This window comes from Sapajus apella, unplaced genomic scaffold, assembly GCF_009761245.1.
Source record: "Sapajus apella isolate SASKATOON/1434 unplaced genomic scaffold, GSC_monkey_1.0 scaffold70, whole genome shotgun sequence".
NCBI lineage: Eukaryota > Metazoa > Chordata > Mammalia > Primates > Cebidae > Sapajus > Sapajus apella.
Genome location: NW_022437010.1, coordinates 7,247,554 through 7,271,210, shown reverse-complemented (window position 1 = coordinate 7,271,210; position 23,657 = coordinate 7,247,554). Strand labels below are relative to the sequence as shown.

Genomic DNA, 23,657 nt, shown 5'->3' with positions numbered 1-23,657 from the left:
ATTTGTTTTCTAGTAATACAATTCCTTCCATTTTGCTCCCTTGCTAGATGGCTGAAAAAGAACATGCAACCCGCTGAAGACCTCAAGTCAGTGATCTGTAGGCTGTCAGCATTTGGCCCAATTCAGTCAGTCACTGTTTGTGGACGTCAAAGTGCTATAGTGGCATTCAAAGACATGACTTCAGCCTGTAATGCTGTGAGTGCTTTTCAAAGTAGGATCCCAGGCAACATGTTCCAGTGTTCCTGGCAACAACGATTCATGTCAAAAGATGTAAGACTCTTACAAAAACCTATGGAATTCTTAAACGTGTTTTACAAAATTTTTTATTCATTAGGGCTGTAGTGAAATATCATCAATTGTAATTGACATTTTAGTGCTGCAAAAGGCACAATGAAGCTTATTTAGTTCAAGTACTGGAAATCAGAAGAAACAGCACATCCTTCCTTGGACTTGCTTTACTCTGTTATAGTGGTCATCACAGTTTTGATTTTCTGGATAAGAAGTTCACCACTGCATTCATGCATTCGTCCGACAGCCATCTTTCTTGAAGGACACTACATTCTTCAGCATTAACAGCGTGTAGTTTTTCTTTCTCTCTATTCCTGATTACCTCTTTTGAAATTCTCATGGCCTGGAAAAATAAAACCAACAATAAGGTTAAGAGTTAATCTAGGCTGGGTGTGGTGGCTCATGCTTGTAATACCAGCACTTTGGGAGGCTGAGGTCAGGAGTTCGAGACCAGCCTGGCCAACATGGTGCCAGATGTGGTGGCGCATGCCTGTGATCCCAGCTACTCAGGAGGCTGAGTCAGAAGAATTGCTTGAACCCAGGAGGCAGAGGTTGCAGTGAGCTGAGATCATGCCATTATACTCCAGCCTGGGTGACAAGAACAAGACTCTGTCTCAAAAAAAAAAAAAAAAAGTTAATCTAATAGGAGTGGATTATTCTATGATTCTGGTTCTTGTTTCTCCCATGTTCATTTAACTACTCCTGTTAACTCTTTTTTATTTGTTCTAAGATACAGTCTCACTCTGTTGCCCAGGCGCAGTGGTGCGATCTTGGCTCACTGCAACCTCTGCCCCCCTGGTTCAAGCACTTCTCCCTGTCTCAGCCTCCTGAGTAGCTGGGAATACAGGCACCCACCACCACACCCAACTAATTTTTGTATTTTTTTAGTAGAGATGGGGTTTTGTGATGCTGGCCAGGCTGGTCTTGAACTCCTGACCTCAGGTGATCTGCCCGCCTTGACCTCCCAAAGTGTTGGGATTACAGGCATGAGCCACTGTGCTGGGCACTAATCCTGTTAAATCTTAAGCCACGTGTGTAATATAAGACAGTGCTTCTCAAACTTCAGTGTGCATATAAATCACTTCAGTAAGTATGGGGCAGGCCCGTGATAATACATTTCCAAAAAGCCCCAGGTAGCTGCTCGAGCTTCTGGTTCTAGGACTACATTTTGAATATCAAGAATATAAAAGCAATCAGTCACTTACTACCACATATAAAAACAAAAATGCTATACAGTAAGACTCTCATAAAGTAGCTAACCTGCCTGACTTCTCACCTGGATTCCAAAGTGAAAGTGCTCAGCAAATACTGCCTAGCATCCTGCTCAAGTAACCCCCATAGAGAAGTGCCCCTTTGTCCCCACACAGAAATGGAAGGTATATTTGGTAAGTTTTGTAAAAATCCATAGTGTATTTTTACAAAAAAAAAACATTACTATATTTATAACATTACTACACTTATTTTTTAATCCCAAATTTAGATGTGCTTAAAGCTAACTAAAGATGTGTCTTTCGTTTTGTTTTGTTTTGTTTTGTTTTGTTTTTTTGAGACAGGGTTTCACCATGTTGGTCAGGCTGCTCTCGAACTCCCGACCTCAGGTGATCCGCCTGCCTCAGCCTCCCAAAGTGCTGAGATTACAGGTGTGAGCCACCGCGCCCGGCCTGTCTTGTGTTTTTATGACTTATTCTCTGAAGGCAAATAAATTTTTCCCTTAGGAAATTATGTTCAAGGTTCTTAAAAGTAAAAGATGAATACTAACATTTGGAGGAAGCTTTGCAAATGCCTTCAGCCTGGTCCAGACTTCTTTCTGAAAAGTGCTGTCAGGAAAAACTGCAGTAACAAGTCCTTGAGCACATGCTTCTCCTGCTGTTAACTTCTTTCCAAAAACAAGCATCTCTGTTGCCTGAAATGAAAAGCAGGAAGCAAGGTTAAGATATTAACTTAATAAGACAAGGCTTCAGTTAACTGCTTTCAGGAGGCATAGAGAGATTTATTAAAGATCTTTTGAGGTTGCTGTTATTTCTCAGTAAGGGAGAAGCTGTCAGCTTCAACAGGCAATGGTTTGCAAACCGTGTGCTGAGACTATTGCAGGCTCCCTGGAAGGTCTGTTAAGGGCTGCGGCTTCTGTGTGTGTCGTTGCTGGAGAGGCAAGACTAGGGGGCCCACGGGAGAAATGACCTGAAGCAGATGCTTGATTCTATAATCCATAGCAGCTATGATTTTTCCATTTTATACATTATAAACTCTTAAAGAGGAAAAAAGGAAAGAAAAATCACGGTCATTGAGTTAATCTTTAGAAACTTTCGAAATTCCATTCCCTAGAAACTCTACCCGGTCATCTGGCTTTGAGAGTTTTCTTTACCTGCATTGGTACTCAAATTAGTTCTATTTCACTGAAGGAAAGAAAAGACTTATAGTTAGCTTCCAGAAAAACTGAGGACACTAAGTGGATATCCTCTCTACATTTGCAATTTCTCTTCCATAAAAGAAACACTTTTATTTTTTTTTCTGAGACAGAATCTTGCTCTGTTGCCCAGGCTGGAGTGCACTGGCATGATCTCACTGCAACCTCCACCTCCTGGGTTCAAATGATTCTCCTGCCTCAGCCTCTTGAGTAGCTGGGATTACAAGTGCCTGTCACCACACCTGGCTAATTTTTGTTTTTTGGTTTTTTTTTGAGAGAGTCTCACTCTTTCACTCAGGCTGGACTGCAATGGCATGATCTCAGCTCACTGAAACCTCTCCCTCCTGGGTTCAAGTTCTCCTGCCTCAGCTTCCTGGGAAGCTGGGATTATAGGCACACATCACCATGCCCAGCTAATTTTCTGTATTTTTAGTAGAAATGGGATTTCACCATGTTGGCCAGAATGGTCTTGAATTCCTGACCTCAAGTGATTGACTGGCCTCGGCCTCCCAAAATGCTAGGATTACATGCGTGGGCCATTGTGCCCAGCCAAGGAATGCTCTAATAGCAAAAAGCTCTAAGACTTTTAGAATCAGTTCCACCCTTTTCCCAAGTTCAATTCAGGGTATGTGATAGCCTAATGAGGTTAAAAGCATACATATACATGTTTTTTACAAAATCCCAGTAGGCAATGAAAACAGGCTCAATTCCCACTGCCCTACTTTGAGATCTTGAATATTTGCTAAGCCCCTCTCAGCTTCTAGTCTTGTCACAATCCCCTTCAAGTCATGCCACAGGGCATGGGTAACTAGGAAACACAGTGAAAGACCTGAGCAGAAACTTAACCAGCCTGGGAGCTAATACACCAGTGAGGCAGGCTGATGCAAGGGCTGCTGCAATTGGGAGTGGCTCTGGCAGCGGTGAGCCCCCATGAAACCTCTCATCTGCTGATACTTACTATAACTCTGAAAGTGAAGGTGTCATCATATCATATCTCTCCTTAGGGGATACTGGTCATCCATAAAGGAACCGAGTGGCCTCCAAACTCAGGGGACCAAGGGAGGCTGGCACAGCCCTGATCCTTCAAGTGATTAATGCCACACAGCTGCAAGGCTGAGGTGTTGTGCTGCTTGCAATGCAGCTAGCACTAAGCAATCAGCTGGGAGAAGGATCCTAGTTCTGGGAGTTGCAGAGATAAATTCTAATTTTCCTGCAGAGCAGATACTTCCCATAGCCTGATTCCTCCACAGGTAAAACTCTTAGAGTTGAAGAGCAAATAATTCGCTTATCCTTTGTCCATATTAGGGAAAGAAGGGAGGCTATATGAGATTACTCTTCTTTCGTTCTTGAGATAACTCATAAAAGTTTTATTTTTAAACATTGCAAAAGTTACCTTGGCCGGGCCCATTATCTTCAGAAAAGTGTAAGAGGAGCATCCTTCTGGACTTTGGCCTAGGTGACTAAACGGTGTATGAAATGTTGCCTGCGGGGGTAGGAGAGAAAAGAAAACCATCTTTTCAATGTGTGACCTTTTTGTTTTGAGACGGAGTTTCGCTCTTTTGCCCAGGTGGCAGCGAAGTGGTACAATCTCGGCTCACTGCAACCTCCGCCCCGCTGGGTTCAAGCGATTCTCCTGCCTCAGGCTCCCGAGTACCTGGGATTACAGGCATGTGCCACCACCCCTAGCTAATTTTTGTATTTTTAGTAGAGATGGGGTTTCGCCGTGTTGGCCAGGCTGGTCTCAAACTAACCTCAAGTGATCCACCTGCCTCAGCCTCCCAAAGTGCTAGGATTACAGGCGTGAGCCACTGCACCCAGCATCGTGTATGATTTTAAAAAATCATGATTTGCTTATAACTTCGAAATGCTTAATAAAATTTACTTTAAAATTAAGATTATGTGGTTAATATGCACACACAATTCACCCTTTAAAAGTGTATAATTGGATGAGTTTTAACAAATATAGTTATATAGCTACCACTGCTACTGAGATGCAGAACATTTCCACAACCCCAAAAGGTTCCCTAGGCCCCTCTGTAGCCAGTCCCTCCCTCCCACCCAAAGCAACTGCTAATCTGTTTTCTGTCCTTACAGTTTTGACTTTTATAGAATGTTGTATAAGTGGAATCCTATATTCTGTAGCCTTTTGAGTCTGACTTCTGAAAGTCACCATGCTGTTGTATATATTAGTAATTTGTTCCTCGCTATTTCTGAGTAGTATTCCTTTGTATGGATGTACAATAATATGTTTATCCACTCACCAGTTAATGCCATTGATGTTGTTTCTAGTAGTCAAATGGTTGTACCATTTGACATTGCCACCAGAAATGTATGAAATGCTATTATGAAGAAGGCTGCTATGAAAAACAAGTTGAACATCTTAAATATATATAGTCGTGTGTTGCTTAACCATGGAGGTATGCATAATTAGGCAATTTTGTCATTGTGAAAATATCATGGAGTATACTTATGTATACTTGGATGGTACAACCAACTGCACACCTCACTATGTGGTAGAGCCTACTGCTTCCAGGCTACCAACTTGGACAGCATGTTACTATACTTAATACTCTAGGCAGTTGTAACAAGTGGCATGTGTGTATCTAAACATATTAAACATAGAAAAGGTAGGCTGGGTGTGCTGGCTCATGTCTGTAATCCCGGCACTTTGGGAGGCTGAGGTGGGCAGATCACCTGAGGTCAGGAGTTCGAGACCAGCCTGGCCAACATGGTGAAACCCTGTCTCTAGTAGAAATACAAAAATTAGCCTGGCATGGTGGTATCCACCTGTAGTCCTAGCTACTCGGGAGGCTGAGGCACGAGAATTACTTGAACCTGGAAGAGGAGGTTGCAGTGAGCCAAGATCGTGCCGTTGCACTCCAGCCTGGGTGACAGAGTGAGACTTCATCTCAATTAAAAAAAAAAAAAAAGAATAGAAAAAGTATAGTAAAATATGGTATATCTTAGGGGACCACCATTGTACATGCAGTCTGTCATTGACCAAAATGTCATGTAGTCCACCCGACTGGACAATACTTATTTGTCAATTATATCACAATGAAACTGAAAAAAAAATAAAAAATAAAAATGTTCAGATAATTTTAACAAAAAGGTAGTTAGGAACATTTGTGTGCAGGTCTCTGGGTGAACATGTTTTCAGTTATCACAAGAGTGGTTGAATAGCAGGGTTGTGTGGTAAAGGTATATTTAACTTAGAAGCTGCTCAACTCTTTTCTAGAGTGGTTGTACCATTTGACGTTGCCACCAGCAATGTATGAAGTTTCAGTTGCTCCACATCCTCACTAAACCTAGCTATTAAAAGTTTTTTCATTTTAACCCTGCTAGTAGGTGTGTAGTGGGGTCTCACTGTGGTTTTAATTTACATGTCCCTAACGATTAATGATATTGAGTCTTGTACCATGCACTTATTAGACATATTTATATCTTCTTTGGTGAAGCAACGGTTAAGATATTTTGTCCACTATTTTTTAAGTTAGGGTGTTTACCTTCTTATTATCTAGTAAGATACACATTCAGGTTGCAAGTCTTTTATTAGATGAGCGTGAGGCCAATCTTTTCTCCTGGTCTGTGGCTTATCTTTTCATTTTCTCAATTGTTTCTCTCATATGATTTTAGTAGCCCTTTACATTTCATTTTTTTGGTGGCCTATTCATTCCTCACCATTGCCCATTTTTATATTAGCTTGTTGATCCATCGCTTTACAGACAAACTTTAAAACACACTGTAGAGAGATCAGCCTTTGCTACATGAGTTGAAAAATTGTTTCCTCAATCTGTCATTTGTCTTGATTTTGCCCCAGTGGTTTTTGATTGGCTTCGACTACTGGAATTAATTCAATATTGGTTATTTAGTATATTGTCATTTTTAGTTTTCTGTTGTTGTTACATTTAAGACATATTTTTCTGTTTCTTGATGAATAAATTATTATGAAAGAATGTTAATTTAAAATTTACAATATGTAAAAGAATATTTAGATAACTGTTAGAAGATGTATAATATATGCAGCATAGAAATAAAAATAATCAGGCTGGGCGTGGTGGCTCACGCCTGTAATCCAAGCACTTTGGAGGCCAAGGTGGGCGGATCACCTGAGGTCGGGAGTTCAAGACCAGCCTGACCAACATGGTGAAACCCCGTCTTTAAAAAAAAAAAAGAAATAAAAATAATCAAAATATTTTAAGTTTTTGTTAATGTCATGTATCTTTTTTTATCCAAAAGAAAACTTATGCAAAAAAATGTACCCAGAAGACACAGCCGAAGGAATATAAGCAGGAAACTGAGAAAACTGCCAACAGCAGCTAAAGGGACACAAACAGGTACATGCAAAGTTGCCAATAAGAAGCACATAAAATGCTTATTTTCAGAAAGAGAACAGTAGATGGAGTTAAGGGCTTAGGCTTTGGGATCAGACTACTTAGTGACTTTGGGAAACTTTCTTATCTTCTCTGTGTCATAGTTTTCTCATGTGTAAAATGGGAACCAGTCTTTCTTTCTTTCTTTTTTTTTTTTTTGAGATGGAGTATCCCTCTTGTTGCCCAGCCTTGAGTGCAGTGGCACGATCTCAGCTCACTGCAACCTCCGCCTCCCGGGTTCAAGTGATTCTCCTGCCTCAGCCTTCCTAGTAGCTGGGATTACAGGTGCACGCTACCACACCCAGCTCATTTTTGTATTTCTAGTAGAGACGGGGTTTCACCACGTTGGCCAGGCTGGTCTCGAACTCCCAACATCAGGTGATCCACCTGCCTCAGCCACTCAAAGTGCCAGGATTACAGGAGTGAGCCACTGTGCCCGGCTGAGTCCTTATGTAGGACTGCTGTGTACATTACATGAAAATGTGTGCGTGTATGCATATATTTATAATATCTATAATACGTATTAACAGAGTGCCTAATAGTAAGCACTCAAAGATTTATTATTATGATTTATACCTTTTTCTTAACTCACACAGGAAATGTATCCTTTGCTGACAGAGGTAACAGGCATTATTAACCATTGCCCACAGTAAAAAATAGATAAAATGTACTGATTAATATTTTGGTTATAAGGGTTAAATATTACCCACCACTTAATATGCTATTTATTCATGAAGCCAATAATGATAAATCCTATAAAAACAATTTTTTTTCTGCAGCCTTTTCCTTTAGCTTATTTCCTGTATTTATTATTTATTTATATATATTTTTGAGATGGAGTCTTGCTCTGTTGCCCAGGCTGGAGTGCAGTGGTGCGATCTCTGCTTACTGCAACCTCCACCTCCTGGTTTCAAGTGATGCTTCTGCCTCAGCCTCCAACGTAGTTGGGATTATAGGCGGCTGCCACCAAGCCCAGATAATTTTTGTATTTTTAGTAGCGACGCTGTTTCACCATGTTGGCCAGGCTGGTCTTGAACTCCTGACCTCAGGTGATCTGCCTACCTCAATTTAGTTTATTTTAAATTGATGCTTGGTTTATTTGGTTGGGTCAACTTTTATCAGTAGACACTATTTGACAAATAAATTTTACTTTGGGCCAAATTTTGGCATTTTATATATATATGTGCAATATACATATACTATGCATGCTATAATATATATAGAATAGGTATGTTATATATAATATATATATGTTCTCTGATTTCAACATTACAATTTGTATCATAAGAGGAAAGTCATCAAAATCTCTAAAAGGATGTTGTAGGCCAGGCTCAGTGGCTCAGGCCTGTACTGCCAGCACTTCAGGAGGTCAAGGCGGGCAGATCACTGAGGTCAGGAGTTTGAGACCAGCCTGGCTAGAGTGGTAAAAGCCTATCTCTACAAAAACTATTAAAAAATTAGCTGGGTGTAGTGGTGCACACCTGTAACCCCAGCTACTCAGGAGGCTGAGGTGGGAGAATCACTTGAACCTGGGAGGTGGTGGTTGCAGTGAGCCAAAATCACACCACTGCACTCCAGCTTGGGTGACAGAGTGAGACTCCATCTCAAAAAAAGAAAAAAAAAGATGATGTATATTGAAGATAATTTTCAATTCACTGGGAGAATCAGAACAAGATTCAAATATAATATTTGCCCTCCAAGTATTAAAGAATATCCCCAATTTTAGGTCAGGAACCATTGACCCAGACCCTGTTAAAAGCAGGTCAATGCCTAATCAGTCATCTAAAACACAGAATGTGAACAAAGACACTGATTTCTGCCTTTGAACAGAAACCTCCAACTACAAAGGTTGGGCAGCCCAGCACCTAGAATCTCATTTGCTATTTTTTTGGGAAAATTATTCATAAGAATTAGGTCTGTCAGTGCATCCAATCTGGTTCAGTGGGATCCAGCAAAAGAAAATTCAAAGAATTAAGGACAATAAAATATGATCCTGTCTATTGGTGGGGAAAATATCTCTGAACAAAACTAGAAATCTCTTCAGTGGTAAAAACCCTGTGTTTCCTAGAAGGCTGCAATCAGCACATTTTACCATCACATAGGCATAAGTCACTTGAACAACCTGATAACCCTAAAGGTGGTTATTAGGTGCTGGTAATGAGAAAAATTGGAAACAGCCTAGGGTCCAGCAGTCAGAAACTGGTTAAACAAGATAAGTTAATAACACAAATGTTAGGACTGGTTATCTCTAGGTGGTAAGGAGTGATTTTTACCTTGCAGCTTTTCTTGGTACTTTTTCATATCTTTCAAAATTTTATTTTGCACTATGACATATATATTACTACTATAGTAAAAATAAAAATGAAAATCTATATAATGCAATGGTGAACACAAGGCTGAATTGTGTTCTGGGCAAGGAACTTCTCAGAGCTTCAGTTTTCTTATCTGCAAAGGAGGGAGTGAGAGTAGATAATGCTCACAGTTCCTTCTTATTCTAAAATTCTAATCCATTTACTTAGAAAAAAGGATCAAATAATCTCCACTTGCACAACCTGCAAATATGCTATTCCTCCCTCCCATAATACATTTTCAAGTGTCTCCTGAGTATTTCAGAGTGATATGAAAACTGAATACCTATTGTGGAATTTGATTAGAATCTGGAACAATCAGAGTTGGAACAGTGTTCACAACAAAATGCAAGTTAATAAGGAAAAATAAAATCAGTCAAATTAGTTAGACTAACGCTTTGAGAAAAATCTAAATTCGGTTAATTTTACTGCAAACCACATGTAATCTGCTTATGGCTGGCAACACTCAAGGAGGATTCAAAGGCTCTCGGCTTGCTCTGCTTGCCTGACCTCTTGCTTTCTGGGAGCTGACTTACCCTGTCAGATGCATACACAACATCAAATAGCCCGAGGATGGTGACAGAGATGCCGACAGCTGGACCATTGACCACTGCAATCAGAGGCTTAGGAAAATCTATAAAACAGCCCACAAATTCCCTATAGAAATGGAAACACAAAATCATTAAATGTGCCAAAGCAGCATGACTGAAGCATGGGCAAGGCAGTCTGACTCTGAGATAACAAAGGTTTCTGGCCGGCTGGGTATTTCCACAGCCACCACGGGCAGTGCCTCCCTGACCGGCCACTTCCCTGGTCTTCCACACCAGATTCATCCAGGACATCCATTTGAATGGCGGTGGATGAAAAACCAAGCAGTGAGACCTACGGGTCAACCCTGGATCAAATCTTGTATTCCGGGCAGTGAGTTCGGGCCGGAAACCAGCAGCAGTCCTGGAGATTAGGGTGGGCGACTGAGCACACACTGGAATATTACAGCAAGTGGGAATTACAGATGTGGCAGGAATAAAGCCTTCATGACCTCCTCCCGTGTTTTATAAGTTTCCTCCAAGTCTCCTACTTTCAGCATTCATGGAAATCGTCTATTCCTCTGGCTGGATGAGAATTTGCTAAATTCCTCTGTCTCAAAGCAGGATAATTTTGTTTACAACTACAGCTAACTTTTATGTTTTCTAGTCAAATCTCATGAGATCAGCAGGATGAAAAGGTAACAGAGGTCAAAGAGAGAGAATGAATGCCCACCTATGGATGCAGGCAGCTTGGAGAAATATGCTTGTCCAAAGTCACAATTGATTGGATCAACACAGAGAAATAGATGTTTCACTTCTGCTCAACTAAATTCCACGTTGATGACTAAGAACAGGCCCTCTGCGATCAGACAAAAGTCAATTATTCTTACCTCAGTAAAATGGCACTATTTTTAGCTTTCTCCTCTACTCCACCAGGGGGAATGTCAGTGAAGTTAGTCAGATCGTTCCCACTACTGTAATAGTCCCCATTTCCTATAAATAATAAAATCAACAGATCCCTCATTCATTCACTCTATAATTCTTGAGTATCTACTGCATGTCAAGCTCTACAATTAGGCATGGGAAATACATTGGAGAACCAGCGATGGTTCTTGCCCTAACTTACAAACGCTAGTGAGTATGCTGGACACTGATCTATAAAAACACTCAGATAAATGTAGCTAATGCAAATACTGAAATAGAGGAGAGGTGCATCATCAAATGAGGGTATGTACCAGAGGTGGGGGTTGGTCTAATCAGGGAGTTCAGAAGGGGATTTTCCTAAGGAAGGGACAACTGAATTGAGATCTGAAGGAGAGGCCAGGTTGGCTAGAAAAAAGAGGGCTAGGAAAAACAGTTCACACCAAGGAACAGCCTGTGCAAAGGCTCTTTGGAGAGGTTATCCCCAGTGTAGATGAAATAAGAGTCATTGTGGCTGACTCGGAGAAAGCCAGGAGGAAGTTGGTGCAGGATAAGGACCAGCAGATTAGACCTGATGGGGCTTTGTAGATCCCATGAGGAAGTTTTTTCTTTATTCTAAGAGCCACTGAAAGTGTGTATCTGAATGTGTGTGTGTGTTTAACTAAAGAATAATTTATATGCAATAAAATGACCAGCTCTTAAATGTTCATTTAGATGAATTTTGATAATTTTAAATGCCCACAAGATCACCATCCAAAACAAGACACAGAACATCTCCATCATTCTAGAGGTTTCCCGTAGGCTCCTTTCTAGCCATACCATCCCACCTGCCCCAAGGCAATCACCTTCTGACTTCAATTTCCACAGATAAGAACTTTTGCCTACTGTAGAACTTTCTATGAATACTTATACAATAAGTACACTCCTGTCTTTATTTTGCTGAACTGTGTTTAAAAGATGCATCCATATTCTTGTATCATTTATTCCATTGTATTGCTGAGTATTCCACTGTATAAATAGTCAATAATTAATTTATTCATACATGTGTTTTTGAATTTTTTTTTTTACCTTTTTTTACTGCAATTACTTTTGGAATCTATGTGTTTTTGAACATTTGAGTTGTTTTCTGGTTTTGGCAATTATAAATCAGATTACCATGACTGCTCCTATTAAAGTATTTTTGAGGATATAGGTATTTTAATTTACGTTGGGTAATTTCGAAGGAGTGGGTATCTGTGTTTCTTATATGTTTTGTATATACATAAATTGGAGTATGACAGTACTGGAAAAAAAATTTTTTTTTTGAGACAAAGTCTCACTCTGTCGCCCAGGGTAGAGTACAGTGGCACAATCTCAGCTCACTGTAACCTCCACCTCCCAGGTTCAAGTCATTCTCCTGCCTCAGCCTCCTGAGTAGCTCTGATTGCAGGCATGCACCACCGCACCAAGATAATTTTTGTATTTTTAGTAGAAATGAGGTTTCACCATGTTGGTCAGGCTGGTCTCGAACTCCTGACCTCGTGATCTGCCTGCTGTGGACTCCCAATCCTGGAGCTTTTAAACTCAATTTCCTATCTATTAAGAGATCCCCTCAAAATAGAAATGTAATTAGGACATCTGAGAAAATGTCTTACCTGTTAAGACAGTGATGGATGAGTCATCCTTGCTTGCAGCTTTAAGTGCACGCATAATTTCATGATACATCTGTGTAATGGGAAGTCAAAGAAGAGAAAAGAACTCTGAACACAGGAATCATCAACCAATGGACTCACTAAATGTTAGGCTGCAAGGCTGCTCTCAGCAAAGTGCCTAACATTTAATTTGGTTGTATTTTATAACCAAAACGGTGGACCAATACACCAAAAATAATTTTCATTCCTTTTACAATTACTTGGTGCATACTATGTCCCTGGTATTATGGTAGGAGCTGGCGGCTATAAACCACTTTTTTCCCAAAAGGGAACAAGAAAGACATAGGCCTTGAGCTTTTGGAATTAACAGAGGACAGCAATGTTCAAATGAGGTTGGGGATGGAAAGTACAAAGCAGCAGGGAACTCGGAGGAGGTGCTGAGGCTTATCTAGGGTGGGCAGAGTGGGAGGTGATCAGAGAACTTTCCATAAAACAACATCTCTGTTGTGACCTCAAGGAAGTCCCTGGCAGTCTGGGAACTGTTAGTGACTGCCAAAAGGCTGGACTTTTCAAGACACTGCAATGGTATTCAAGGAAGGTGCCTCAAAATTTTAAATCAGCAACACTTCTGAAAATCTTGGATATGCACCTATATAGCTTTTAATGCATTTAAAACAGGTGCAATTTCAATTGAAATCTTAGATGAGATTTCAGTGTGGGAAGAATGATGAAGAGGGCCGATACTTATAGATACAAATATGCTGGAAAACAAACATGGACTTTACATAAAACAGCTGGCCCCCTGTATCCACAGGTTCTACATCCATGGATCTACCAATCACAGGTCAAAAAAATCTGGAAAAGAATTCCGTATCTACACTGAACATGTACTGACTTTTTTTCTTATCATTAGTCCCTAAACAATACACTATAACAACTATTTAACATAGCATTTAGTTGTGTTCAGTATTATAAGTACTCTAGAGATAATTTAAAGTATATGGGAGTTTATAGAGAAGTTATATGCAAATATTATGCCTTTTTATGAAGGACTTTGGGTTCCGAGGGTTTTGGTGTCCATAAGGAGGTCCTGGAACCAATTCCCATTGGATACAGAGGGATGACTGTGTATGAATAAGCATCTAAGCATTTCTCTTGAGGGAAGTGACAAGGAACTCATTCCACCATTATTATAGTTATGATAACGCAACACAGCAGGGCGACTGGTGAGACCAGGATTAGGAGATGGATTATCAGGGTTTCTTTACTTTTTTTTTATTATTATTTTTTTTTTGAGATGGAGTCTTGCTGCAAGATCCAGGCTAGAGTGGAATGGCATGATCTTGGCTCAACCTCCACCTCCTGCCCCAGCCTCCTGAGTAGCTGTGACTACATGCGTGTACCACCACGCCTAGCTAATTTTTTGTTTTTAGTATAGACAGGGTTTCACCGTATTGGCCATGCTGGTCTTGAACTCCTGACCTCAAGTGATCTGCCCACCTTGGCCTCCAAATTGCTGGGATTACAGGTGTGAGCCACCATGCCCGGCTATCAGGGTTTCAATTTAGGTTTTGCTGTTTATTTGTTATGTAAAGTTGAGCAAGTTACTTCTTAAACTAATTATTTTATTGTTGAGTAATGACAATAGGCTCCTTATGAGAATTAAATAAACATCTGTGTGGAGAGTGCTGGCACCCATTTGTCACTCTGTACAGAGTAGCTATTATTACCATGTTTGTAGAGAAATGAGTCGGGAAAGTGGAAACAAAGTTTGAGAATTAAATGCTTTAGTAGTTGAATGACACATATCCCACTTCATGAAATTCTGAAGACGATTTTAAAGTGAGTATGCTCTTTCTGCCACAATGGAGATGATGATGATGATGAGGATTTGAGACCGAGTTTCCCTCCTCTTGCCCAGGCTGGAGTGCAATGTACGATTTCAGCTCACTGCAACCTCCGCCTCCCAGGTTCAAGCAATTCTCCTGCATCAGCCTCCCGAGTAGCTGGGACTACAGGCATGTGTCACCATGCCCAGCTAATTTTGTATTTTTAGTAGAGATAGGGTTTCTCCATGTGGGTCAGGCTGGTCTCAAACTCCCGAACTCAGGTGATCCGCCTGCTTCGGCCTCGCAAAGTGCTGGGATTACAGGTGTGAGCCACCGCACCCGGCCTCACAGTGGAGATTATTAAGCCAATGGTCACTGTCCTCTCAAGTTTTAGTGCCAATTGAGCACCAAGCATCCAATTCTCTATACCTTTTTTTTTTCAAGGAGAAGGGGCTAAAGTGGTTATTATCATTCTAATTCAGTGAGGGATTTAAATTCTAATGTTGCCGAGTGAAGCACCTACTTTAAAGCAGAGTTGGGTTATGATTGTGTAAGATGAAGTCCTTCTTCCCTTTCTCCCTCTACTAATAAAACATGAAGCCCCCATGCAAGCAGAAAGACCTACTTTCTAGTCTAAGTGACATGAAGATACTTCTGGAAGCAGTCTACACCAACTTTAGAGGGCTTCTATGCAAATTCTCTCATAGCAACATGTTTCATTTATATTAATTTATTTGTGCTTCCATTGTTAGGAAAGTCACAGTGCCTTTTGGGTATATCAGAACCTACCTGAAGTTCACGAACTATAAACAATGAATAACTCAACTCTGTTGTATGAAGTAGCCACAGTTACCAACCTTCCTGCAGAAATCAAACAAGTGATACAATAAAATAGGAATGATGCTGAAACTCTACAGCTTTTGCATGAAACACATAGAAGAAGGAAAGAAAAACAGGACAAACTCCAAGGGCAGGTAATATTACCTCAACGTTTATGGCATTTTTCTTTGCTGGCCGATTTAATGTGATCTTTGTGATGCCACCTTCGGAGGTCACCATCAGAGTTTCATATCCAGTTGATTTCCTGTCTGTTCCAGGCTCCACCTGACTAGAGGATTCCAATGAAGAACTCAAACTGGACACCAAATCCACATAGTTCTGCCGAGCAGTTTCCTGACAGGAAGATGACAAATCAGCCTTAGCCCATGGTCAACGAATAAGCGCTTTGAGAAAGTTACTATACTAATAAATAGCACCTTGCAATGAAGAATAGAAGCACATCAAGACCTCGAAGCCTCCATTTATAACGGCTTAATGAGAAGCACCAAACTTCTTTAGAAATACAGCAAATAAAAGTAGAGTAACTAGTAAATTCACCTTTGGCAGGCTGCCAAGGGTATTCCATGCATCCCATTTGGCCTTGTTGATCAAGTCAAATACACCTGGTTTGGGCATATTACAAGGTCCTTCAGTGGCCTGTGAAAAGGAGAGGGGCAATTAATGGTCAAATGTCCATGTAAACTGGAGCCCTAAATATTCAAGATCCATAAAATCCATAGGCGCATGAATGTCTCCCCCAAATCCTTTCCTTTCTCAGTACTTAAATTGATCTGCATTTTCCCCTACAGTCTCTTTGATGTTGTTGGTGAAAATGCACAAACAGAAAAAAGACTGGAAATAAATTATAACTGTCTATGAAAATAATGCTAGATAAAGGTTTTGGGGAAGTACTGTCTAAAAAATCTAACAGTTCATTAGTTTTATATTGGTAATCATATTTTCCACAATCAAAATATTCAAGCAAACAATTTTTAAAAGGAAGTAGTCAACAAATATTTGGAAATGCACAGCATATTCCAAAAGCCCATCTGAAGGTACAAAAAAACACCACTAATTCAGTGTGCATTTTTGGTACCTAGGCAACAAAACTGTAGCTGAGGCCTCGGCAAGGGTGGGGGCTGTCAGAGCCACTGGTCCTTAGGAAACTTGACTGAACAACACTTTAGTAAAAGCAAAAAGCAATTAAATTTTATTTTTGAGGCTAGGTGGAGTGGGTGTTTTGAGATGGAAAAATATCCCACTCAGCTACTTCTCAGAAATGGCAATTTAAAATTCCACTTAAAATGTTTAAAATTTTATAATACAGTTGGCTAAAAGAGGAAAGAAGAAAGTCTTTGAAAAACAGGCTGGGCGTAGTGGCTCACACCTATAATCCCAGCACTTTGGGAGGCCAAGGCTGGTGGATCACCGGAGGTCATGAGTTCAAGACCAGCCTGACCAATATGATGAAACCCTGTCTCTACTAAAAATACAAAAATTAGCCAGGTGTAGTGGTGGGCACCTGTAATCCCAGCTACTTGTGAGGCTGAGGCAGGATTGCTTGAACCTGGTAGGCAGAGGTTGCAGTGAGCTGAGATGGTGCAACTGCACTCCAGCCTGGGCCACAAAGTGAAACTTTGTCTTAAAAAAGAAGAAAAAAAAAAGGCAGTAAAGGCAGAAAAGGGGGCTATGAATTTCTATAGACAGAGGTAGTATCACCTGGCAAGAGTCAGCCAGCCTAGAAGTTAGAGGGGACACAACCCACAGGATAAGGGCTTGTCCTCAATGCTCACACCAACTGCAAGGCTGGAGGGTTCCCAGGACCACCCTCAGGTGCAATAATTTGCTAGGAAGACACCCAGAACTCATTGCAAGCTGTTAAACGCATAGTTAATAGTTTATTAAGGGAAAGGATAGCGATTAAAATCAGTCATTGGAGGACATACACAGGATGGAGTCTGGGGCAGTAGTAAATGTGGAGTTTCCTTGTCCTCTCCCCATGGAGTCAGTACAGGACCCCTCTCCCGGAATTGATGTGACAGTACACAGGGAGTCCTGCCAACCAGAGATGCTCAGTTCATCCAGTCTCAGTGTCCAGAGTTTTTAGTGGGGCTCCATCACCTGTGCATGATTGCATAACCTGAAGCCCCCACCCTAAACATCATTAAGACAATCCAGGTAAACAAAGACACTCCTATCAGGCTTTAGAGATTAACTTCCCAGAAGCTGAGGGAAAACCCACACCTCTTTTGGGGCAAGGTTAAATTTTTTACTATACACACCCATACGAAAGAGAAGGTCATACTCATCATAAAACAGAAAAATAGATAACATAAAACAGAAAAACAGGAGCCAGAGAGGCAGACATGACAGGGAAGCCTTTGGCATTGGAACTTAAAAGCTTCAGTTTCTAAATTTTGTTACAAAAATTTCCAAACATTCCAAAGTAGACTATTATAATGAATTCCCAATACCCATCACCCAAGTTCAGCAATTATCAAATTGCCTTACTTGCTTCATTTATCCTTTTTTTTTTTTTTTTTTTTTTTGAGACGGAGTCTCTGTCACCCAGGATGGAATGCAGTGGCACAATCACTCACTGCAAACTCCACCTCCGAGGTTCAAGCGATTCTTCCACCTCAACTTCCTGAGTAGTTGGGATTACAGGCGTGTGCCACCATGCCCAGCTAAATTTTGTATTTTTAGTACAGACAGAGCTTCAGCATTTTGGCCAGGCTGGTCTCAAACTCCTGACCTCAAGGGATCAACCCACCTCAGCCTCCCAAAGTGCTGGAATTAGGTGTGAGCCACCATGCCTGGCCTCATCTATCCTTTTCTTTCTTTTTGTGCTTAGAGAACTTCAACCATCCATGCTATTTCACCTCTATATCCTTAGTACCCATTTCTTCAAAATATCAACATTTATGTAACCTTGACACCATTAACAATGATTTCTAGGCATCTTCTAATACTCTATCCTTATTCAAAACTTCCCCAATTGTCTTAAAAATACCTTTTTCAATTGATTTATTCTAATCAAGAGCCAAATAAGGTCTACAAATGTGAATATTATATTTCGTAAGTCTCTTTTACTCTGGCATGACACAGAGGGGTTACTTTATTAGTAGTATTTCAAGGTAATATAAAAAAATGACACACACACACACACACACATATATATATATATATATATGTACTCTTCAGAGAAGAGGGAGCAAGACAAACTTAAAATATTAAGGCTACATTTTAGTAAACACACAGTGTATCTATTTAAGGAGTCATTTGCCCAACATTCTTTAAATAATGTCAGACAGTAGGCATTTACCTGCTTATATAGTGCGTAGAGTTTTAGCTTCACTTCGTTTCCTGGATCCTTCTTCAAGAGTTTCACCTGATTCATCGCATTTTCAAAGTCCTTCTGACTGGCTGTCATTGCTGCTCTATTCATGTGCAGCTGAACTACTGGGAAACTAATGACCTGCAGATAACTACAATGAGGCAGACTGATTTCTACTTGTTCCCAACCCTCACATTTCTGCAGCCTCATTTCTAATTGTTCCCAGCCCATACATAGCAAAATCCCATGCTTGTCCACAAATATTTTCTTTATACTTGCCCCAGCAAACTGGCTGCAAATAATTGGCTGTAAGGATTTCAAGATAAGAAATCAACACAGAAACTAATGGTAAATAAAGTAAATAAATAAAAAAGTAAATAACCATCCAGTGAGGTATTTGTAAGCAATTAAAGATAAAAGCAGCTGGAACAGGAATGACTATGTAAATTTTGCAGTAGGCAAGAAGTAAACGAAGAACATGCAAGAAAGTGAACAGCAGGAGACCAAAAGCTAAGCGCACAGAATTTAGCGCAGTGTCCCAAAGTCCTAAAACAGCTTCTGTACTCACTGCTAAACAAGCCATAAACTAATATGAGGTCAATTTTTTACCTCTTTGCTGGCAAAACTGGTGTTCCAACATATACACAGGCGGAAGGAGGGCAGAATGGCTAAACATCCAAGAAATGTTCAAAAGGACGTATGTACAGTTGCTGGCATTCCAGACAGAGCCACAGCCTTCTCAGCAGGTGGGAGGGAATCTACCTGCAGCGCAAGGGAGTCAGTGAAGCGGGCTCAGCAGGCTTGTCCCTTTCTATGGGGATGTATAACCAGCCAGCCGGGAGCAGAGCAGAAACCGCGGGGTGATTACGTTTTTAAGCACACACAGTGAGCGAGGGTGGGGTGGCAAACTTCAAAGGACTCGGGCCACAAGCAAAACATGGATGTTCACGACGATGACCCTGAATAATGGAGTTAATGGCATCAAAGTTGATTAAAATAATACAGGTTACAAAGCCCAAACCTAACATGTATCGCTCCCAAAACACAATTATGTAACTCGAAAATGGTACAATGCACTCTAGGTTCAAACCTTGGACTTAGTAACTGATTCAGTAAGATCAGTCTACAGTTAGTTTTTTTTTTTCTTTATTTTTTTAAAGACAGGGTTTCACCATGTTGGTCAGGCTGCTCTTGAACTCCCGACCTCAGGTGATCCGCCCGCCTTGGCCTCCAAAGTGCTTGGATTACAGGCGTGAGCCACCACGCCCGGCCTACAGTAAGTTTTTATTAAATTGCTTTTCTGTAAAGGGAAAAACTGCAACCTACATGACAAGTTCCAAGTAGAAAACGAAAGAAAAATTTAAAGTGTCCACAGAAAGCCGAAATGTGCGTTTCCACAAAATGTGGAACAAATTTATTTTTAAATAATGCGTGAGTTTTAAAAACAAACTGCAAAAACATGACCATATAAGAAAATACCTAAAGTCTGGAAAATCACTCATAATTCCACCACTTTAAGGCCACCATCGTGTTCCGGTTTTGTTCCCTATACACAGATTCGTGCTGGGTTCCCGGCATCCCAGGGAGGTGGAGCGCGCTTCTCAGCCGTTACCGCGCACGCGACCACTTCGCTTCATTGCATAGGTGTTCTCCAAAAAGCACAGTGCGTAAGTCCACACGACTGATAACTGCTTACGTTTACACTCACTTTTAGCAAGCAACGCTTTGCACCCCAGAAGCATCCCGGCTGGGAAGTGCAGGCCCGGGCGCCGGAGGAAGCACCGTGCCCAGCGGGGGCGGCTCAAGGGCCCGGAGTCCGGCCCCAGCGGGATGGGAGCGCTGCGCGGACGCCGGCGGAGACCTCGGGGACTGGGGACAGAGAGCCGCAGCCCTGACCTCACGACGCGTCCATCCTGACCACTCTGGGCCCAGCGGTGCAGGAGGGCGCGCCCGTTAGGTGGTCACTCCAGCGAACTCTCGCTGGAAAACCAGCAAAGGAAAATTCTGTTGCCGCCCAGACAAGATAACAGGAAGGGGCGGCTCCCACCGGCGGCGACCTTCGCCTGGACAGCCGTCTCCTGTGGGAGACCTTGGGCCGGCGGCCGGGGCTCCAAGCTTACCTCGGACACCAACGCTGCGCCAGTCTCCAAGCCGCGATCGCCATGTCTAGCCCCGACCTTGGGCGTCCGGGGCTGTACCGCGGCGGGGCTCGGGGGCGGGGCCGGGCGGGTCACTGCCAAGGTTGGGGGCGGGGCTGGGGCTCTGGGACTGCCAGGGGCCGGGGGCGGGGCCGGGGGCGGGGCCGGGCGGGTAACTGCCAGGGTTGGGGGCGGGGCCAGGCTGAAATCGAAGCCGGAACCCGAGGCGGGGGCCGGTGCTCTAGACGGTTAGGAGGCGGGGCTGAGATGCGGGGGCGGGGCCGGAGTGGGGGCGGGTATCGCCCGGGAGTGGAAGAAGGGCGCGGGGCGCGGGGACGGTGACCCGGGAAGGACCTGAGCGGCGCGTGGGGCAAGGCACAAATGCTTCCCGGCCTGGCTCCGCGGATCTGCCAGCTGGAGGCCCGGCTGCTCCCTCGGGCGGACCTCAGCTCTGCGAACTCTGCGGCTGCAGGAGCTCGGAGTCCCCTGCCCGGGGCCCTGGGGAGCCTGGCGAGGAGGGGTCGCTGAGTCCCGAGGGCCAGCCGTGAGCCGGGAGGTGGGATAACAATTGAGGGCGTGTGCTTAAAAGCGGCTATGTCATGCACCCCCAAATCGAAGGCTCGCAGACCTGGTAGGACGCCGGAGGATCAGAAGTGATTTCTGACGTATCCAACTTTTTAGTGTCAGAGTTTGTGGATATTTTTGAGTTCTGCTGAGGCATTTGCAAAGCATTTTCTTTGGGGAAGAATTCTTAAGAGTTGGAAGGGCCTTGGCTATGCCACCTTGTCCAGTTCCCAGAGAACCAAACAACAAAACAAAACCCCCCCTCTAAATCCGGTGCCCCAGGTGTCCTATTTAAGCGTGCCTAGGCGTTTTAGATTTATGTAGCTGACACTTGTGGACTACCTATAGTGAGCCAGGCTAATTGTAATTCTTTCAACAACACTGTAAGGAAAATGATATTGCCCTGTTGAGGATATTACTCTGTTGAACTGATGTGGAAACTGAGACCCAGAAAGATTAATCCGATGACTTGCCCAAAGCCATGACACTTGCAGGTGGGCATGTTGCAGGATGAGCCGCTGACAGAGCCCCTCAGACACAGGAGTGAGGAAGGAAGAGACTTTATTCAGCTAGCTGTGGAGCATTGGTGGACTCGAGTCCAGAAACAGAGCTCCCCGAAAAGCAGTTTTTTTCCCTTTTTAAAGACGTACAACCCAAGGGGGAACAAAGGTAAAACTGTGTCATTGCCCATTCGCTGGACATCTGACCTTACAGTCGTTGACTTTCATTGATTTGCTAATTTACATGTGGAAGGGAAAAGAGGAAGAATTACAGAAGTTAAACAAAGACAGTAAGTCACTCAGTGACAGAGGTATTTCTAAGGGTTGGGTCTAGATTGTACAAACGTGGAATATGTGCCTCAGAGCAGGTCCTTGGGCTCCAGGAAAAACGTTATTTTGCAACATTTTCAAGGCTGATAGATAACATAGGCACCAGTTACAGAGAGGGGAGTTATTTTCTCAGCCCTTGGACCCCACTGTGGTTGGGCCGGTAGCGCCAGCCAGCCGCCTGACTGCTGACTTCAACTTTGTGTTACTTTATCTACCCTCCCACCTTTTCTAACAGAAGATGGGCAAGCTCAGCAGAGTCCAAGTTTTAAGTAACTTTATCATTGCTTAAGTTTCATCAGGTACATCTGGGTAACAGTGTAGGTGGGGCAACACTGAAAGTCAAGTAGAACAATTTGGGCTTATCCCAAAGCCTTTCTCCAGATTTTTTTTTTTTTTGAGACGGAGTTTCACTCTTATTACCCAGGCTGGAGTGCAATGGCGCGATCTCGGCTCACCACAACCTCCGCCTCCTGGGTTCAGGCAATTCTCCTGCCTCAACCTCCTCAGTAGCTGGGATTACAGGCACGCGCCACCATGCCCAGCTAATGTTTTTTTTGTATTTTTAGTAGAGACGGGGTTTCACCATGTTGGTCAGGCTGGTCTTGAACTCCTGACCTGAGGTGATCCACCCGCCTCGGCCTCCCAAAGTGCTGGGATTACAGGCGAGAGCCACCACACCTGGCCTCTTCAGATGTTACAAAGTGGTAGTTGGTAGGCTGAGCTGTGTCTCAAAGACCTTGATCCTCTCCAAGGCTGTTAGGTGACCCTCACAGGTGATGGAAATGGAATAATCAGAAATTGCAGATAATACAAGACTCATTCATCTCCAGAAGATGAAACAGCTCTCATGGAAATATTTTTAAAATCTCTTACTGGTAAGCACATTTTGATGGCGAAACCTTTTGCAATACAAGTGAACTACTCTCAGGCTTATACCTACCACAGAAAAGAGTGGGGTGTGGGAAATTAGCTTGTCTTTTTCAAAGTGTAATTTAAAATATATAGAAAAAGCATGTGTCAAAGATCTACTTAGCTCATTAATTAGGGAACCAGCAGAGCGCTAAACAAGATGTTAAAAGACTAGTTAGTATACTCAGTGTAAAAAAAGAATGCTGGAATAGATTGCAAGTTAGAAATAAAACTGGTTAATATCCTATAGAGCAATAAAACCATAACCTCTGGAGGAATGCTTTTCCAATTGGATGAATTATTTGCATCTCTACCAGCAGTTATTTATTGAAGCCTCATTATATCTAGCATTTGAGAGAAAGGAGATGGTTGCAGAAACAGATATCCCTGGCAGAGGGTCATCTTGGGTCCATGTTTGATTTACTAAACTGTTAAGAGGAGTCCAAACCATGCCTTGTAAACATGGCTGCCATAGCACTGTGGGTGGGAGGGCCAGTTGCAGCAAAAAGGAATCATTGTGATTTGGGTAGATGCTCCATCTAGCTTGAAGATTATTGTATCTGTGCTAAGGAGTTTGGATTCTGTGCTGAGAGCAAGTGGAGAGCCATTGAAGATACAATTGGCATGCCTAGCTATCTGGCTCTCAGTGAAATCCTGGACCCCAGGTATATCTTCAGGGTATAATGCTTGTGGGTAAGAGTACAAAAGGCAGAAGCTCACTCAAGACCTTTCTAAATCT

The 23,657-nt window shown here is 42.4% G+C and overlaps 2 protein-coding genes across 6 annotated transcripts in view; one reads left to right on the top strand and one right to left on the bottom strand.

Moving 5' to 3' along the window:
- The window catches only part of CUNH6orf201 (chromosome unknown C6orf201 homolog), a 74,966-nt gene extending 59,269 nt beyond the window's left edge, over positions 1 to 15,697 (top strand). Inside the window, exons 4-8 of one of the 3 annotated variants that reach the window (XR_004260367.1) lie at positions 14 to 270; positions 6,932 to 7,029; positions 9,660 to 10,815; positions 15,074 to 15,295; positions 15,419 to 15,697. Coding sequence is in view for 2 of the 3 variants with exons in the window: in XM_032250053.1 (XP_032105944.1) it covers positions 48 to 270; positions 6,932 to 7,015 (307 nt within the window). In the remaining variant the exon portion in view is untranslated. Of the gene's footprint in view, positions 1 to 13; positions 271 to 6,931; positions 7,030 to 9,659; positions 10,816 to 15,073; positions 15,296 to 15,418 lie in introns of those variants that run through there. The other 2 variants (XM_032250054.1, XM_032250053.1) reach the window with 2 other exon arrangements.
- ECI2 (enoyl-CoA delta isomerase 2) lies at positions 295 to 20,697 on the bottom strand. Of its 3 annotated transcripts, XM_032250052.1 has the most exons (11): positions 20,598 to 20,665; positions 19,957 to 20,126; positions 18,466 to 18,628; positions 15,699 to 15,797; positions 15,306 to 15,494; positions 12,496 to 12,565; positions 10,831 to 10,933; positions 9,950 to 10,070; positions 4,086 to 4,175; positions 2,048 to 2,191; positions 295 to 631 (listed from the first exon to the last, which is right to left on the bottom strand). In XM_032250052.1, exons 2-11 carry the CDS (start codon positions 19,977 to 19,979, stop codon positions 476 to 478), a joined length of 1,158 nt encoding a protein of 385 aa, XP_032105943.1. In that variant the 5' UTR covers positions 19,980 to 20,126; positions 20,598 to 20,665; the 3' UTR covers positions 295 to 475. The 3 variants fall into 3 exon arrangements, with proteins under 3 accessions (XP_032105943.1, XP_032105941.1, XP_032105942.1); XM_032250050.1 differs by lacking the exon at positions 19,957 to 20,126 and having other exon boundaries at positions 20,598 to 20,697; XM_032250051.1 differs by lacking the exon at positions 19,957 to 20,126 and having other exon boundaries at positions 18,466 to 18,610; positions 20,598 to 20,697.
- Between the last annotated feature and the right edge of the window lie 2,960 nt (positions 20,698 to 23,657).

What these genes read in the sequence shown, in the direction of transcription:
- ECI2 (XM_032250050.1), bottom strand. Translation starts at nt 20,641, where the DNA reads ATGGCGATCGCGGCTTGGAGACTGGCGCAGCGTTGGTGTCCGAG. An exon ending in TTGTGTATGCATCTGACAGG is followed by an intron (nt 4,176 to 9,949) that starts GTAAGTCAGCTC and finishes CTACCCCCGCAG; the next exon opens with GCAACATTTCATACACCGTT. An exon ending in AGATAATGGGCCCGGCCAAG is followed by an intron (nt 2,192 to 4,085) that starts GTAACTTTTGCA and finishes TTTTCATTTCAG; the next exon opens with GCAACAGAGATGCTTGTTTT.